Source organism: Castor canadensis, chromosome 6, assembly GCF_047511655.1.
Source record: "Castor canadensis chromosome 6, mCasCan1.hap1v2, whole genome shotgun sequence".
Classification (NCBI taxonomy): domain Eukaryota; kingdom Metazoa; phylum Chordata; class Mammalia; order Rodentia; family Castoridae; genus Castor; species Castor canadensis.
The window spans coordinates 71692620-71711839 of NC_133391.1; the positions used below are offsets into that span (position 1 = coordinate 71692620).

The following is a 19220-nucleotide window of genomic DNA, read 5'->3' on the forward strand; positions in this document are numbered from 1 at the left end:
ACAAAGTAGGAGTTTTAGCTCTGTCCTCTCTAATCTTATCCTAGCAATCATTCGCATATTCCAGACAACAAAGCTTAATACTCCATCCACTTAATGAATGCCTATTCTGAATTTTAACAACTGACGGTTTTTATTCTTACATGAACTGGAATCCAACTAAATATTTTCATGCTGACTTCCATACTTTATTTCCTCTTTATCTTAATTCTAGAACCTCTAACAAACTAACTCAAAAATGAAACACTTTGCTGGTGATATTACCAGCTAACAAGCTGACATAGCTAGGCTTTTAACTCAGGGCTGACCTAAATTCCAATGCTTTCTCCTTGATTATTTCTTCTATGTAGTGTGGATAACATCCTCCTGTCACAAGGTCCATTGTGCTTATACTGAGTGATATTAAATCAGATAGAAATCAAGAAGTGCCTCCCCAAAGAAAAACATATCTACAAGTACTTCTTTAAAATGTGAGAAGGAAAAGCATCTTGAAATCCCAAGTTTCATAGAAGCTAGCCTAAAATGGAGAAGTGGACAGAAGGCTAACAGAGACTGAGATACATTGGAACCTCTAATACAGTATTCGAGGAGGACAGATTCCTTGCTGAATCCAAATAACCAAGTAAAAGCTATTTCACACATGCAAAATACAATTACCTGGCTCTCATATTTTTTGATATTCAGAAGATACATGTCTTGAGATTCAATTCTATCTGCTAGAGAATGCTGTACTTTGCCAGCCAAAACAGAGCCTGACAAATCCTGTGCTAACAGAAGTTGTGCTTGCAAGATGGCCCCCAGAGTCTTCCCTGTGATGCTAGAGGACACTTGAAGGGCAACCCTAGTATTAATAACTTTGCTATGGTAAAGAATAATTTAATAATCAAATGCTACAAATTATCATGGACAATTGAACCATTCTGGAAGTACAGAAAGTAGAGTTTGAAAATTATAACCAGAAGCATGACATAAACCCAGATCATCTTCCACTAGTGGCTCCACTATCTGTCTGGCCGTCAGAAAAGATGTAGCTACTGTGTCCATGTCTGATGATTCTATTTGAACAAAAATAGCTGAAGATCAGCTGAGTGCTTAGTTTGCCTCTTTCCATGGCCTGTCCTGAGCCAGGCAATAAATCTCCTTTCTCTGCCTTCACCATGGTTCTTTATTTGGGATTTAAAGATGGGTGGCCAGATCTGGCATATGGAATCTCAGTAGTTTGGGCCTTGGATCCAAATCTCCAGTCAAAAGGAGATGACTTGCAAACTAGAATGTGCTTAGAAGAGGAAGCTATTTAAATTCATAAGAATTGGTAACTTTTTTGTATGATGAGTGAATGAAAGAAATAGGAAAAATTGGGCTATTGGAAGGAAAACATTCAGAATTAGTAGGTTTTATTTTTCAAACAATGAAAGGGCTAAAAATGTCAACACCATGAAAGCAGAAATGTAGAACCTTTTTTACCACTGTTACTACAAGCTCAAAGATAGCATCTAAACACCTAAAAGTGAAATTAGTATTCTCTCATTGTTACAAAAATGAACAAGAGAGGGAAATTTAACATCTGGTTGGCCCCAAAGGGCAACAATAGTTAAATAAATTGGATAGGGATTAAAGAGAGCCTGACTTTGACTCAGTAAGAAATGCATGCTAGAATACTAATACGGTGCTCTGATTTAGAATGCCTGGGCTGACATCTGGCTTTGCCACTACCTAGACATGTGTCCTGGCAGAAATCAGAGAATTTCTCAAATTTCAGTCACCCTTTTTAATGTGGGATTTGTAACAGCAATTCCTGTATAGAGCAATCAGCCCATTGCTTATGAGTCTGGAGTTTTGTAGTACAGGGAGTATTCAAGAAGTACTGGTATTGTTACCCCTATTTACCCTGTAATCCTTTAGCTCACTAAAAAAGCAATTGATTATTTCTTGGTGCATGAACATTTCCATGAGAGAAACTTTACTTCTTCATGTAACAAAGTAATAATGATTTAGACCTTGCTTTTTCCAAAAAGCACTACTGCCAAGTTGGGCCTGCAAGTAATTACAAGCAGTTAAGAGCCTGTATTCTCTGCCTTCCTTTTGTATCTGTCTCCTTTACTTTGGGTCAGATCCTCCTGGACTATGCACAAAGTGATGTCAATGATTTAAGGAATGTCTGTGTAATTGCTACTGACACAAAGCTGATTAGTCTTAAGTTTACCTAACCTATCTCATTCATAGATATGTACGAAGACATCAAGATGAGTGTATTTTATTGTCAGCTTTTATAACATCCTGTTGTAGACTGCTAAAAAAAAACCAACAAAAACTAATCTGAAAATCTCCTCATTACTGTAAACCTGCAGTCACCTTAGATACCAGGAACAGTGAGTCTCCTAGGCAGATCAACATATGATGTGACCCCCATCCCCACCCACCACCACCAGTAGGAGCAGTTGGCCTTTGATGGAACCAGGGATGCTCCTTAAGTAGGAACAATCATTTCATGTGAGAACTGAATTGCTCTCTAAAACAATGTCAGTGATAATGAATTATCTAGATCCTCCTCACAGACAGAACTAAGAAATGATCAACCACACCATTTTGACCAAGACTGGTTTTTATGCATGCCTCTCATCGTTTGCCCTATTTAAGCATCAGCTCTCATCAGATGGGCTGAGATGCTTGATCTCCTCTGTCTTCCCATTACAGTCATATTCATCAAGCTCCTTTTGGATCTTGATTTCTGTACCAGTGGCCTGACCTAATTTTTGGATTCCCTTTGGATCAATCTCTGGACTAGTACTCTCGTAACAGCTTGAGGAATTATTGAATTGGCAGGGATTTGTAGAAGAAATCACCTGGTTACAAAATTAGGTGAAAATCTCTCTACTTTTGTATTTTAAAAGTTCCAGAATCAAAACCACACCTACAAATGAGAAATTCAAGAGTAGTGACCAAGAACAAAAGCAGTGAATTGGAAGAATTTTGAGGCCTTGAGATTAATTAAGGTAGGAAAACCCAGCATTCAGTGTTAGGTTTTCCTCCCTTGGTGAAAATAAGTATTTAAACCTCACCATCACATGACCAATATACTTCTCTCCTTTATTGGTTTCAGATTATTTGAAATTTGAATCTAGCAGAAGAGAATAGGATATGTTAATAAATGTCCAATTGAAGAAGTAAACTTATATTAAAGTAAACATTGTTCTTAAAAATAAATTATACTGATCTTCTGAGTAAAAGCATGAAAAATATTGAACATTCATTTCCATTTTCTGACCCATTTTATAGCAAGTATGTGGAAATAAATTTTACTTGCATAATAAAGTAGGCAATTAAATTTTAAAAAGTGCTAAATTCTTAACTTCTCTAATCCTCAACATGGCCTACACTTTACTTTGTTTACTTTCATTATTTAAATAGCTAATACTTAGATAAAAATATGAACTATGTAGGTAATAATATAGTGTTTATTACTAGAAATAATACAAATCTTTTGCATTTAAATAAGTCAAAAGTCACTAAACACCCAGCAAACTACAAGAAATACTGCTTAGAGACCAGGAAAAAGTCACGTACTTGAAATAGGTATTTTGAGGCTCTATTCTTATTTATTTATATATTTTTGTGGTGCTGAAGTTTGAACTCAGGGCCTACACCTTAATCACTTTACCAACCTTTTTTTGTGATGAATTTTTAAGAGATAGGTTCTTACAAACTATTTGCCTGGGCTGGCTTTGAACCCTGAACCATAATTCCCTGATCTCTGCCTCCCAACTTGCTAGGATTACAGGCGGGCACCACCAGAACTTAGCTCTATTATTTTTTTCTTTATTCATTTATTCATATGTGCATACATTGTTTGGACCCTTTCTCCCCTGCTTCCTCTCTATCCCCGCCACATTCCCTCACTTCCAGGCAGAACCTGTTCTTCCCTTTTCTCCAATTTTGTTGAAGAGAAGACATAAGCAATAACAAGAAAGACAAGGCGTTTTTGCTAGTTGAGATAAGGATAGCTATACAGAGAGTTCTAGCATTACTTCCATGTACAAGTGTGTTACAACCCAAATTCATTCATCTCTACTTGATCTCTTCACTTCTTCCAAGTCACCTTCCAATATTGACCTCTGTCTCTTTAAGGTTACTGTATTAGCTCCTCTGCACTGGGGACATTAAACACTTTCAAGTTTTCACTTTCCTACCTCTCCGCATTCATCCCGTATGTGCTCTCCTCTTAGCGTGTGACCCAAATCTGACAACATTACTGCCTTTGCTCTAGATTTAAAGTCCACATATGAGGGAGAACATGCGATTTTTGGTCTTCTGAGCCTAGCTAAACTCGTTCAGGATGATGTTCTCCAGTTCCATCCATTTACTTGCAAATGATAAGATTTCATTCTTCTTCATGGCTGAGTAAAATTCCATTGTGTGTAAATACCACATTTTCTTAATCCATTCATCAGTAGTGGGGCATCTTGGCTGTTTCCATAACTTGGCTATTGTGAATAGCGCTGCAATAAACATATGTGTGCAGGTGCCTCTGGAGTAACCTGTGTCTCATTCCTTTGGGTATATCCCCAGGATTGGGATTGCTGGGTCATATGGCAGATCTATGTTTAGTCTTTAAGAAGCCTTCATATTATTTTCCAGAGTGGTTGCACTAGCTTTTATTCCCACCAGCAGTTGCATTAGGGTTCCTTTTTCCCCACATCCTCACCAACACCTTTTGTTGGTGGTATTTTTGATGACAGCTATTTATGTAAGGTGGAATTTTCATGTGGTTTTGATTTGCATTTCCTTTATGGGCAGAGATGGTGAGCATATTTTCATGTGTTTGTGGCCATTTGAATTTCTTCTTTTGAAAAAGTTCTGTTTAAGTTCAGTTGCCAAATTCTTTGTTGGTTCATTGATTTTAGGAGAGTTTAGTTTTTTGAGCTCCCTGTAAATTCTGGTTATCAGTCCTTTGTCTGATAAATAGCTGGCAAATGTTTTCTACCACTCTGTGGGTGGTCTCTTCAGTTTAGAGACCATTTCTTTTGTTGTGAGGAAGCTTTTTAATTTTATGTAGTCCCATTTGTCCATCCTTTCTCTTAGTTGCTTTGCCGCTGGGATTTTATTGAGGAAGTCTTTGCCTATACCTACTGCTTCCAGAATATTCCCTGCTCTTTCCTGTATTAACTAATTTTATTTTGCTCAAGTCTGTTTGGTGTTCTGGAGGCTTCCTGTACCTGAATGGGCATAGTTTTTCTAGATTTGGGAAATTTTCTGTTGTTATTTTGTTGAATATATTACAAATTTCTTTTGCTTGCAACTCTTCTCTTTCTTCAATGCCCATGATTCTCAGGTTTGGTCTTTTGATGGAGTCAGTGAATTCTTGCATATTCCTTTCATAGGTCTTGAGTTGTTTTATTAATAGTGCTTCAGTTTTTCCTTTAATTTCTGTTTCATCTTCAAGTTCTAAGATTCTGTCTTCTTCTTGCTCTAGTCTACTAGAGTTGCCTTCCATTGTGTTTTGTATTTCTGTTTCATTCTTTTTTCTGAAGTTTTCCATATATTGGGACACTTCCTCTTTAATATTGTCAATTTTCAGCCTTAATTCATTTATTTTTCTATTTATAGTGTTCTCTGTTTCACTTTGGTGTTTATACAGTGCATCTATATTTTTTTTAGTTTGTTCTTGTGCTTTCTCAAATTCCCTATTTTTGTTGTCTTGGAATTTCTTGAGTGCCACCTGTACATTTTGGTTGACCATGTCTAGTAACATCTCTATGAAATTCTCTACTTGCAGTATTTCTTCTTTCAGAGTGTTCTTGTGGGCTTCGTTGGGTTCCTTGGCATAGTTTATCATTGTTTTGTTGGAGTCTGGAACTGGGTAATCATTTTCTTCATTTCCCTCTGAATGAATTTATTTTGTGGGGAAGAATGGTTTCCATCCCTTTTTCGTCTTCTCATTGATCCACTTGGTGTTGTTTCTGTCCCTGGTCTGTGTGCAATTTAGTAATTTAGTACTGTCCCTTTTAAAGACAAAAAGACACAAGGTGGAAATACTCTGAGAATAAAAATTGGAAACAATGTCAAATGAGAAGCAGATGATAGACTGGGTTATTTTGTAGAAGATGGGCTTTTGAGTGGACTTTATACATTATTAACAAATATTTGAAGGAATATCATAGGGTCAATAAAGCAAAATTGTTCTGAGGTTTAGGACTAAAAGAAATAAATGAAAATTCCAGGACAGGATTCAGTTCCCCATAAAGAATTTTCCTTCTTTATCATCTTAAATATTTAACCATGGGCTAGATAGGATTAAAACATCATAGTCAGAGTGGGAAAAGATGATTTGATCCTTCCCAATTCAATGACAAACATAGTTATTCTAGAGAACATTTGTAAACCCTGGAAGTCTCAACTAATACTTACTTTGCCTGAAAATGGTGTTGTCAATAAAGAAAAAATAAATAAATTCCTGTGGCTCACACCTAAGTACTTGGGAGGCTAAGATTGAGAGGAATGCAGTTGAAGACCTGACTAAGCAAAATGTTAGCAAGACTCCATCTCAACAACACAAGCTGATGTGGTGTCATCCCAGCAATATGAGATATGCTCAGGCCACAAAATATGATTAAAATGAAAAATAACTTAAGCAAAAAGGGATGGGAGTGCAGCACAAGTAGGTAGAGCTCCTGCCTAGTAAGTGAAAGGCACTGAGTTCAAACCCAAATTCTGTGAAAAAGTAAAAATAAGACTAAATTGTTTCTTAATGACTGCTTGTCTCTTCATATGTGTTGATATGCTTAACCATTAAACAAAATTATTTTTTCTTTAGATTCAGAGTAAAATATATAAAAATCACTATTTGATTAAAAGAGCCCAGGCTCTGACATTAGGCAAACCTAAATCTGAATATTGTTACTGTTGCTACTATTACCTAAAGATATTCCATGACAAGCCCCCAGCCAATTTCCTCTACCACAGTTCTTGTAAGAATAAAGAAAACTATACTTTTTCAAATATGAATTATCCTTTACAGTGGCTTTTAGAACCTTCTTAGTGGCAACAAAACTTCTATTTAAATAATGATTTAAGAGAAAGAGAAAGAACTTTACTGATTCAACTAATATGTATCAATGCTAAGACTAAACTCCATGAGAGCAGAAATCACATCAATTTCCCAAACATAGCTGAGAGCTTTTAGACAGTAGGACTCCATGATTATTTGAACTTTACCCATAGTTTGAATGAATTAAAGGGTGAGTGGACCAATAAATGACTACTGTATGGAGACACTGAAAACACAGAAATGAACAAGGCATTCACCTTCATTCTTGAGAAAACCAGTACATATTGGACTGAATTTATGTTTTCAACAAATATTTATTCAGTACATATTATTTTGTAGTCACTTCCCTAGTTACTGCAGCAAACAATCATATTGCCCCCTAAGGTGAAGAGATGATACATAGTAGTCATTAAAATAGATATACAACTAAAATTATTTTATGTGGCAAGATGCCAACCATGAAATAATATAACAAGAGAATCTTATCTAAATGAAAAGGGAAGTAAGGGAAGAAGCGGAACAAAAGCAACTCTGTGAGACAATGTCATTTAACTGAGTCTTGGGATTTAAAAGGTGTTTTGATTTGGTTTCATACGATCAAGGAGGAAGAGACAAAATGACCAAGACTACTGGCAGATGGAACAGGGAGGGAGCTGATTGAGGATAAAGCAAGAGAAATAGAAAGAAACCAAATCATATACAGCCTAAATCCACCTGGAGGAGTTGGAACAATGAGAAACTAGAGAGCCCTATGATCATGTTTGTATTCTGTGAAAATTTATTGACTGTTCTATGGACAGAACCTTGAGGAAGAAACAATAGATGTTGAGAAAGCATTTGAAGAATCCTACTTTTTAATCCAATCAGATGACCTATGTCTTTTCATTGGAAATTTAAGACCATTTACATTTAAGGTTATGACTGAGAGGTATTTACTATTTTCTGTGGTTCCATTAGTTTTGTACCTCATTGAATCACACATTGCTTGTTATTTCCTTTCACCATTATTCATCTTTGTGTTTTGCTGGTATGCTGAACTTAATATGTTTGATACTTCCTATTTCTCATGTGTTTATCTACTCTACTTTTAAATTTTATTCTTTCTTAGGCTCCTGTGTTTGTGACTATCTTTTCTTTCTCCTCTGTGTGTAATATTCCCTTTACGTACTTAAGCAATGCAGACTTGGTGGATGAACTGACTTAGCCTATTCTTATAAAGTCTTTATTTCTCCATCAAAATTGAAGGATAACTTTGCTGAATGTAGTCATCTTGGCTGGCAGTTGTTTTTTTTCAGAGCTTGAAATATATTGTTCCATACTTTCATGACTTTTAGGGTTTGGTTTGAGAAGTCTAAAGTGATTCTTGTGTATTTATCTTTGCATGTAAGTAGTCATTTTTCTCTTTCAACTTTCAGAATCTTTTCTTTGTTCTCTAGTCCTAACATTTTAATTATGATGTAACATGGCAAGATTCTTGTCTGGTCATGTTTATTTGCTGTTGAAAATGGTCTATACATGTGTATATCCTTCCTATATTTCAGAAATTTACTACTATAATTTCATTGAATAGGTTTTCTATGTCTTTCCTCTGAACTTCAGCTCCTTCGTTTGCCCCATGGATTCTTAGATTTGGGCACTTGATCATGTCCCAGAGTTAGTGAAGACTGTGACACAGTTGTTCATTTTTTAAAATTGCTTTCTGAATGCAATATTTCCTTGATCTTACCTCCATCCTAATATTCTTACTTCTGCTTAATCTTGTTTGTTTATGATACTGTCCATTTTGGTTTTTTGTTTGAGTTCTTGATGTTTTCATTTCCTATACTTCTGGATTTTTAAAATATTTTTTATCTCCTTGCTGAATTTCTCATCCAAGTTGCTGGCTTCCTTCTCTAGGTCTTGGATTGATTTACTAACTTCATTTATCTGTTGTTGAATTCTCTTTGAGGCATTGATAAATTTTTAAAAGCAGCCTTTGAGCTCTTTGACAGACATTTCAGCACATTTAGTCTCTTTGGATTCATTTATTGAGTTGTTATGAGGATTTTGAAGGAGTGATATAGTAATAATCCAAAGAGAAAATGATAGCACTGCCTAAGCTATGACAATGGAAAATGATGAGAAATGTACAGAACTGAGATTATCTTGGACACAGAGCCCAAAAGAGTACTTGGTAACAAATTAAGTGTGGAAGATGGTGCATGGTAAGAGGAAAGGGGAACATCAAGGTGAATATTGAGAATTTGACTAGAATAATCAGGGGCAAAGAAAAGAAGCTATGGGCTGGGGTGAGGACAAAAGGAAAATTTTGTTGGTGAATGATCACATAGCAGTATGGAACACATTAAATGTTGACTTGCCTACAAAATACCCAAATGAAAATGCCAAGAAAGCACTTAATTTCCTCCAAATTTTTCCCTTTGATAAAAACCAAAGCTTTTACTATGCCCTGCATGGCCCTCCATGATTCAGGCCCACACTGCTTCCTGTATCTCATGTTCTGCTTTTCTCTCTAACACTTTGCTCCAGGAAGATCATCTTGCTAGAGGTTTCTCAAACATATCAGCTACTTTTGCCTCAGAGCCTTTACACTTTCCTTTCTCTCTACCTGGAACTGATAGTCTATTCAAATGTTACCTAGTCAATAATACCTTCTCTAACCACTCTGTCATAAGTATTTCACAAATCTTCTATTATCTTCTCCTGGTTTTCACCTTAATGATTACCGTAACCTGATATATTTTATAATCCCTAGCTACTTTTTGTTTTGTGTCCTACTCAAGAAAAATGCATGGAGACTCCATATGAAGACATTAATTTGGTCCTTTGTAATCAATAGTATATCCCAAGAGATGAGTGCAGCACTTCACAGAGGTTGAGACTTATAAAAGGTTTAAGATTTTACCCTTACCCTACTTTGGAAAAAACACATTGGTCTGTGACAGTTTAATGGAAGATGGCAGAAGATAGACACTTCTAGGTCAGATACAAGGGTAGTAAATACTCTTCAATACTGGCTATATATTAACATTTATCTTGGCTTCCCAAACCCCATTTTCCACAGGACATTGTAGAAAGGGCTAGGTAATACTCATTCTTTTTACATGAAAAAAGAAACCAAACTTTATAAAAATCCTATATCTTAAAGGGACAATAAGTTTATGTCAGGTTTGCCCTGGAAAATGATACCTTTATTATTCTAGACAGTAAACAAGCTGACCCTTTGTACAAAAGGGAGACATTATTTCATTTTCTAAATCTGTTAACTAATACTCCAGAAGAGATAGATTAAAACAAATGTGATCAATACCACTACTTAGAAGACATGCAGAACCATAAGAAACAATGAATCATTTTCTGACAACACATGATAGACACTCAGTACATATCTTTGAATGAAAGATCAATTCTTTGAGTTAGGCACTATTATTATTTCAATTTTCAGATGAATAGATTGAGGCACAGCAAAAGTGAACCACTTTTCTAGGAGTCTATAGCTGCAAGCACAATCCAGCTCCAGGGCAGATATATTGAAGAAACTGAATCTTCCCTATCTCCTACTTGACCGTCTGTCTGCCACCTGAGGATTTGCAAATGAATTACAGAAAAAGAGTGAAAAGAGATATCTGCATATTTATCTAGAAGGAGAAAGTATACAAACCTTTGAGTTCACCTTGCAAATGAGAAAATGGGACTCAGGAAGGGAAGCCCTCTCCATAACTACAAGAGAAATTAGGGATCAAGTTAACTAGCTAGCCATCAGAATTGTTTCCCTATCAGAATTTGGAACCCACCCCTCCTTTCTCCTTTCTTACACAGGTGGCATTTCCCACGCATGGAGGTCAGCCTATTTAATAGAGTCAATCAATAACCAAGGACACCTACTACACAGTGTATTAGGTGGAGCCTGTGTTGCCATTGCCTACATTACCCACCAGTTCCTATTTCCTTAAGAGAAGTGGAAAGTTCAGGACAGTTTTCAACCAACCTCCAGACCCAGAAGTGCAACAATGAAGGTGGTGAGCATCTTTCTTCTCACTGTCTTGGCCCTGTTCAGTTCATCTGGTAGGTGTCTTTGCATGTTTTACAAATTTGAGTCAAACTTTTCGACTCCTTACTTTGCTGAACAGAGTGCCTTCTGGAAATCTGGCATAGTTTAGTGTTAGATAAGCCTAGCTAGTCTTAGCTAGTCTTTTGGTACTAATGAAATGAAATAAGATTAATTGAAAATGATGGAAAGAAGAATTAATAACATAGAATAAAACATTTCTAGTGAGAAGTGCATGGAGGTTGAAAGCTTTTACTTTAGGGACATGGCTGACTCTGTCAGAGACAAGGTAGACAAAAGAAAGGTATTTCACCTTTAAAAACCCTTCTAACTCTTTAAATTGGCTTAAGACCAATTTACAAACTGGAAATTCTCATGGAATTGCAGATCTCATGGAATTTTTTATCTTTAGGATATCTGGACCGTGTACATTCAGCTTGAATAGGTAGTGTGTATAAATCTCCAGACTTCATCTTGTCAATGTTGTCAGATTGTGCTGAACTTAATAGATTGTGATCTCTTTCCTTTGAGCATTGGAAATGATTAACATTTTCAACTTTATCTTCAATTTCCCAGATAATATTACTGGAGATCAAATCAGTACTTTGTCAAATGGAAAAATATCACTTGTTGCATTTGCTAAGTATTTATGGGAGCAAAGGTCTTTCCCCTATTTTTGCATAATAATTAATACGAATAGATGCCCATAATGAGCACCTGCTCATCAATTTTTGTTCACTTATCTAGATTCTGAAATCAAATAGGACCCAACAATAGCATCACGTTCAGATTGTTCTAGGAGCTCTTCTTCTCTGTACCCTCAGAGATTCTTGATATCAAAATTAAATCTCACCAGCAATTCTTCCTTTCAATACAATCATATTAATGCCCTTTTTCTACAATGAACACATTCATATCCACAGTTGCCATACCCTACATTACTATTAGCAATACCTGTTGTTTTCTGGAGAATGCAGCCAATTTGTCTAAATTCAAGAAATGCAACTGGACCTATAATCATTCTGTGCAATGCAAATGTGAGAAAAAACTTTGGGAACTGATGTCAAATTGCAAAAGAGCCACTTTTTGACAAAACTAAATAGGAGAGTTAAATGTAATTGCATCAGAAGATTTCCCTGGTTATGTCTGATGGTAATTGTTTTTCATAGCTGGTTAAATAAGTGAGCCATACCTCTATTCATTAATTTGAGGTAAAAGATCCAATGGCTGGTTGGAAGAATGCTAGTGTGAATTCAGAAGAAATTAGCTCAGTACTTGATATATTTCAAACAGTAAGTAGATAGTTTCTATTTTCAAGGAAAAGAATCAACTTTCTGAAATGCCACACTGAAATGATTTGGTTATAGTTAATTTTTGATTGACTTTGTTTCAAGATGTTAGCAGGCTGGTAGTGAATGGAAACCAGTCATTTGTCCTTGAAAAGGGTTAAAAATAAGAAGAAGTGGGGGGTGAAAGATGTTTACAAGGATACCACAACTTCTAAGAAAACAGTATATGCTTCACTAACAAAGAATGTATCTGGTTTCTCCCACTTAATATCTAATTTAATATCTCTTATTTACATTTTCTAGGCAATGCTTCAGATAACTCTGTAGGAACAATGGTAAGGAGAATTTTGTAACTTCTTACTTCTTAAGCTGAAACTGTTAGATCTAAAAAACAGTGTACTTTTTCAGTCACCTTTCATATTACCCTGAAGTCAGGATGAGGAGTCTGAATGCTGGGAGGCTAAACCTGTTAAATGCAGATAATTATAGCAGTTTCTCCATGCCCACAGTTCTGTGTTGGAGACAAGTTCACTGAGGCATGGACAAGTGCTATGCAACTGTCTAATGCTTGCTGTGAAAGAGTTTTTGATATACACTAGTGCATGTTGATAGGACAGGTATTTTAAGAGGAAGCTTTCTCAAGTCCACTCCAAGTAGCCCTTCCTTCTTAAACTATTTGAGCACATTAGTGCAAATTTCCCCCTCTACCCAGGTGCAGTTCTTATTTATAATGAACAGCAGAAAATTGTAAACTAAGTTTCTTCTCCAGAAAAACTATTTAAATCCCACCTTTCCATGTTTTCCAAAAAGTTATAGACATAAATGTTCAGTAAATTTGGAGACCAGAGGAAGAAGTATCCTCTTGTCATTAAAGTTATGTTTAAGGCGAGGCAGCTAATAAACCCAAATTTCATGAGTGAAAGCACTATTGCATTTGTGATAAGTATTGTGAAGAAGATCTGATACCATTAGGAATATAACCTAGTTACAGAGGTGAGAGAAGGTGGCCCCAAGTATGTGAGAGTTATTGAACCATGTAGGATGAATGAGCATTATTAGCAAAACATAACTGGTGGAGGAAGGGGCAGAATGAATGAATTAAGAGTTAAGGCCCAAGAATGACTGGGTTTGGTTTCTAGATCCAGAAATAACTACTTTGTCATTTTGGATGATCTCATCATTTTGTGATTCATTGTCTTCACCTAAGAAAGAGTATTATAATTATAATTTTACATGACAGTTGTAAAATTGGTCAATGAATGAATTATTGACAATTCTGTTTAAAGGATGAGTTTTTGAATGTTAGTTATTAAATATTTTAAGTAGAATAAGACATAAAAAAGTACTGAAGACCATTACTGGTCTACAACAGTCATTTGATTTTTAGCTCTTATTGTAGTAGAGTAACCAGAGTTCAAAGACTCTAAGAATGAAAGACAATCAATGATTTTACATGCTTGAAGGAAACCTTGTAAGAGTGGGCTATAGTGTATAAGGAAGAACATGTCCCATGCAGCTGGTTGACATAAAAGAAGCCAGCACCTGCAATAATTCTGAGCATGAACATTCTGTCACCTATCTAAAATAACCTATGTCCCTATTGCATTATGACATAGGTGGGAAAATGATAATATCATTCCCATTTTGTTGATGAAGTGATTGGGACTCAGGGAGGAACCAAGAGACTCATCAATGTCACACAGCTTGTAAGTAGCAGCATCATAACTTGAAACCAGATTTTCTGACTCCAGATTCCTTCTCTTGCAACATTCAGTGTCACTCTCCCCAATTCAGCTGTGTCCTCAGAGAAATTAAAACCATTTTAATACTTTATATAAACTCAAAGAATGGTCAGTAATGGGAAATGTGTGTTTAATTCCACCTTTAGCCTAAATGTGACAAACAATCAGTTGGATGTCCCAAGATTTATCTCCCTGTCTGTGGGACTGATGGAATTACTTATTCCAATGAATGCATGTTATGTATGGAAAATAGGTGAGTATAAACTTTAATTTTTAATATGTATTATTTTGTTATTTTCAAACATTAATGTATATTTCTAAGTCCCAGTATACTACTAGCATGAATTTTTTCAATTTTTCTTATATTTGATATGATATAATTATAAAATATCTTATATAATAAGAACCCAGATTTCATAGTAAAACAGTAAATACTCTGGGTTTTATTTTCTTTGGGGAGAGTGGGAGTGCAGTTTGAATTCAGGTCTTCATACTTGCAATTCAAGTGCTCTACCATTAAGCCACACCTCAAGTCCATTTTGCCCTGGGTATTTTGGAGATCTGGTATCACTAGCTATTTACCAGGGCTGGCCTTGAACCACAATCGTCCTGCTCTCAGCCTCTCAAATAGCTAGGATTTCAAGTGTGATACACTGGCACCCAGCTGACAGTTGGATTTTAAAAAAACAGATTTTCATACCAAAACAGTAGATAATCTGTGTTTTAAGAAAGCCTATATACACAAAATACCTTCAACAAATAATTCTTGAGGATAACAGTAGTTGTATTCTCTAAAGCCCCCAAATATGTAAATATAAATAGATTTGAGTAAGCCAAAAAATATTTATAACATTTTTATTCATGAATATAAGAATAGTTTAATGAAGTAATTTTTTCTGAAGTGCCAATAAATGGGTGAAGGGAACCAGACTCAAGGAGTCCAGGGAAACAAATTTTCTCTTATAAGTTGTGACGAATGTTAGTAAACCAGTAAGTAAGTAAATAAGCAAATAAGTGAAGGATTACAGAAATTAGCAGAAATGAAACTTTCATTTTATTGAAAGGGCTCAAGAAATGACTCATGGTAAACATGCCATTTAAAGGGGTCTATATTTTGGCAGCACAGAAAAAGTACATTTCAGGTTAAATAAACTGTGAATTAATAAAAACAAAAGAGATTCCACAAATGACACAGAAAACACTTTATTATTCTGGGATTTATTTGATAGTAAAAACTTTGACTTAGGATCAAATGACTAAATTTCCATTATCCTACAACATGAATTCCTTTCCAAATAACACAAACCCTCTTGGGCTGTTTTAAATGATCACAGACAAATCTCAGAATTTAGCCAAGAATATGAAAATAGCTCTGCAGAGTAGGAGTTTCAGACCCCAAACTTCTGCTTTGTGGTGAATCTGTTTCCACCATAAAGACTTGTAAAAGGAATTTGAAAACATTTGCTAATTTTCTCATTACGTGTTTTGTTGACATTGGGATTAAAAATTACTTTCACTCAAGGGGAGGAGAAAGCAATAGAACACATTGAAACTTGGGAAATTTCCAAGCGCCAAGATCAAAAAGCCCATTATTTAGGGTGAAACTTTGGGAAAATATGAGTAAAGGGCTGGGAGGCCATATTCCCTTGGTCTGTAAAGCCTCCTAGTTCCTCCTTATTCTTTCCGGTATTCAAAATGTGTGTAACTAGGAGGGAAACATTTGGGTGCCAGAAAACATAACATATTTCCCTGTATTTCTTAGATATGAAAATTGTTAAGAGATTAATTTGGCTTTATCAAACACAACATTTTTCCTAAGGTTCCATATTGGCTTTATTTTGTTGCCTATTAAAAGTCCCAAACAAATCCACTGCACAGTTTTTAGAGCCAAGGTCTTACCCTTCTTGATGGTTTTTGAGATGAGTAAATAATACCAAACAAGGGCTTATATGTGTTGGTTCTCTTCATCATTAGTTGCCTGGAAGGTAGAGTCAATTAGGACATTTTCTATGTCTTCTTAAGAAATCAGTAATGGCAAATTCATTTCTATATACTAGCCTCATCTAAAGAACTTTCTGTAATGATGAAAATTCTCTATCTATGCTTTCTAATGCATAGATAGACACAATTTACTAACTGTTAATATAGCACCTAAGCATGGCTAGTACAACTGAGACACTGAACTTTTAATACTACTTAATTATTTATTTAAGTTCAAGTAGCCAAATGTGAATAGCATTACAAAACACTGCAAAGAGCATGACTGTGGGAAACAAGTTAACGTATGTGCTCTCTTAGGTGCTTCTGGTTATGTATGTAATATATTTAGAAATCAGTATTATTAACCTTAATGCTTATGGGACATGGAAGTATTAAAATGTCTTCAAACAAAGAAATAACAAGGTCCAGTACAAAAGTATCTGAGTGTCAGATATTCTCTAGTAATAGACAAATACAAGAGCTTTTGTTACCCAATATATTCAAAGAAAGGATGGCTAAAAAGATGAGAAATCTGGAAACAGAGTTATGAGGAACTATTGCAGGATTTATGGATATTTGACTTGGAGAATTAAAAAAGTGGTTTGGAAAATGCAGTATAGACATTTGGATCTGTTTGGCAAGACCGCTCAGATTTAGATGTCCACTTTTCTAACATGAAACATCAAACAATTAGAAGGTCTGACAATTGCCCGGGCATCAGCTAAGATGGAAACCTGGTAGTAAGGTGGTAGCATAGGAGTAAAAAAAGCAAACATAGATTCAAGACTTATTTCAGGGGCTCACTGAAACACCCCACTAGATCTGTAAATGTAGTAAGGACATGATTTTTTCTTTCTTATCCCGTGAGCCTGTAATAGTAATCAACAAATATTTGATGAATAAGTGAAAGAATAAATGAATAAGAGAGAGATAAATTGGAAACATCTCTATTTTAAATAATGCTGCTGGGTTTTTGTCCATTGTCTTTTCTCTACCATCACTTTTTTGTCTGTAAAGTTCAAACTGATTTTTTTTAAAATCTTGCCTATAGGAAGCGCCAGACTCCTGTTCTCATTCGAGCAGGTGGGAGTTGCTGAAAATGAACGCCCTTAAGACCATGATATTGGGATAGACAAATTGTTGAATAAATGCATCTGAATATACCCCTTGCTTTCTGAATGCTTCTTCCTCAAATGCCTGTGTGGTTACACTGGGGACTAGGCACTTGAGCGAAACCCAGAATAGACAAAGTTTTACCAATTCCGGAATTCTGTAATTTCAGATAGGATTTCCCTCACAATACCTTTTCCTTCCACATTTACTCATATTCCTCCAAGGTCTCTGTCTCAAAAACTGTGATTGCAGATATTAAATGACAAGAGGAAGTCAATCATGAACACATGTAATCCACATAGGATTCAACTACCATTTTCAGAAGTAGTTGAAAGACTCTAACTCTGTTTTATTTTACTGACTGAAACAATTCCTTCAGTTTTAAGTGAGTGTACAGGGATGTAATGCTGCTTGTCTCATAGAATAGAGTTTAGTCCTTGAGAATGTCTACAAATCTCAGAATGTAAATTTTATTTCAGAAATCCACATCTCTAATGAATCATTGTGAAACAAACAAAAAAAAGGTACATTTTCTTAATAATGCTTTTGGCTAATCTTTGGATTTTACCTTCATTTTTCCCCAGCTGAGGGCATTTCCCATTAGTTACTCAGGTGATAAGTATTAGGGTAAATTTGTATGTTTTCTCTGATTACTTAAGGTTTGGATTTCCAACATGTGCCTAAATTCAGGTAGAGAAGAAAGATGTTTATTTGGGGCTTATAAGGTTTTCAACATGGAAGCAAAGACTAAAGCACTGTCAAGCCTAACCTCTGACATTTCACAAAATTCAGGCCTTGTACAGTGCTTGAAACCATGAAGGGGAAAAGGGTTTCATCAGTTGCTTGTCTGGATTTTGGATGGATGCTGGCATAGGGTGAGCTGTTTTATTAGTTTTGGGCCAGACAACTATTAGCAGTCTCTGGACAGCTTCTCAGAAAGAGAAAGGAATGTTTCAGTTCAGTTTTGTAGAAAATGCCAGTGTCCTATAGTGATGATTTGGTTTCTTTCAAGAAGCTAGCTTGTATCCTGGAGCATATACGCAAGCAGCAGTGTCACAAGTTTGAGTATATAGATGTGTGTAAACTCTAATCTAATTGCAGCTCCTCAACTCAACATTTTGTGTGCTCTGAACCAAAATTATCCCTTGTTGAATATATTTCTTGACAAGATGGAAGACTTCATCTATAGTTTCCCTTGAATATCTGCTTCACAGACCTGATGGCTATGTTCTGAGCAAATCAGGATGAAGGGAGTGATCTAATTCTGAGTTAACATGAGGCATGGACCATCCCCAAAAGATGTTTGGACAGGGAAAGTGGGGGCAGTGGACTATATACCAGAGGAACTGATTGTAAAGACTTTGTGTAGCTTAATTTGCTTTATATGTGAGCCACAAAAATCTTATAAGAGTTATCTTGTGATACACTTAGAAAAGTGAAGTCACCTGATATCTCAATCCAGGACATTCTATCATTCCTTTTCTTAATCCCACATTTACTAACTCTCGTCCTATTTTTCCTGATCTCCTATAAACTATACATCTGCAAACCCCCTTATAACACTGCCACATATCAACCTAGGATGGTTATTCCTACTTGCTTACACAATCCTATGATCTATTCCTAACAAACTAGGAGTTTTAGCCCTCATCCTCTCTAATCTTATCCTAGCAATCATTCACATATTCCAGACAACAAAGCTTAATACTCCATCTACTTAGTCAATGCCCATTCTGAATTTTAGCAGCTGACTTTTTTATAGCTACATGATTTGGAGTCCAATCAGTTGAATACCCTGTCCCATTTTTTTCAGTTGGCTTTCATACTTTATTTCCTCTTTCTCTTAATTCAAGTACCTCAAACAAACAATCAAAACCAAAACAGTTATATGAAGAGCCCTTGTAGTATAACTCTACTGGTGATATTACCAGCAAACAAGGTGGCAGAGTTAGTCACTCAGTGGTCACTTCAAGTCTAATGCTTTGTCCTTGATGAGTGCAACTCTG

General features: G+C 35.7%; 2 protein-coding genes across 7 annotated transcripts in view; one reads left to right on the forward strand and one right to left on the reverse strand.

Moving 5' to 3' along the window:
• The window catches only part of Scgb3a2 (secretoglobin family 3A member 2), a 174834-nt gene that overhangs the window by 82442 nt on the left and 73172 nt on the right, over window positions 1-19220 (reverse strand). The gene's annotated exons all lie outside the window — the stretch shown is intronic.
• Spink1 (serine peptidase inhibitor Kazal type 1) lies at window positions 10972-17253 on the forward strand. Its single transcript, XM_020151243.2, has 4 exons — window positions 10972-11107; window positions 12683-12714; window positions 14268-14374; window positions 17153-17253. The coding sequence occupies exons 1-4, from the start codon at window positions 11053-11055 to the stop codon at window positions 17196-17198; spliced, it is 240 nt and encodes a 79-aa protein (XP_020006832.1). The 5' UTR covers window positions 10972-11052; the 3' UTR covers window positions 17199-17253.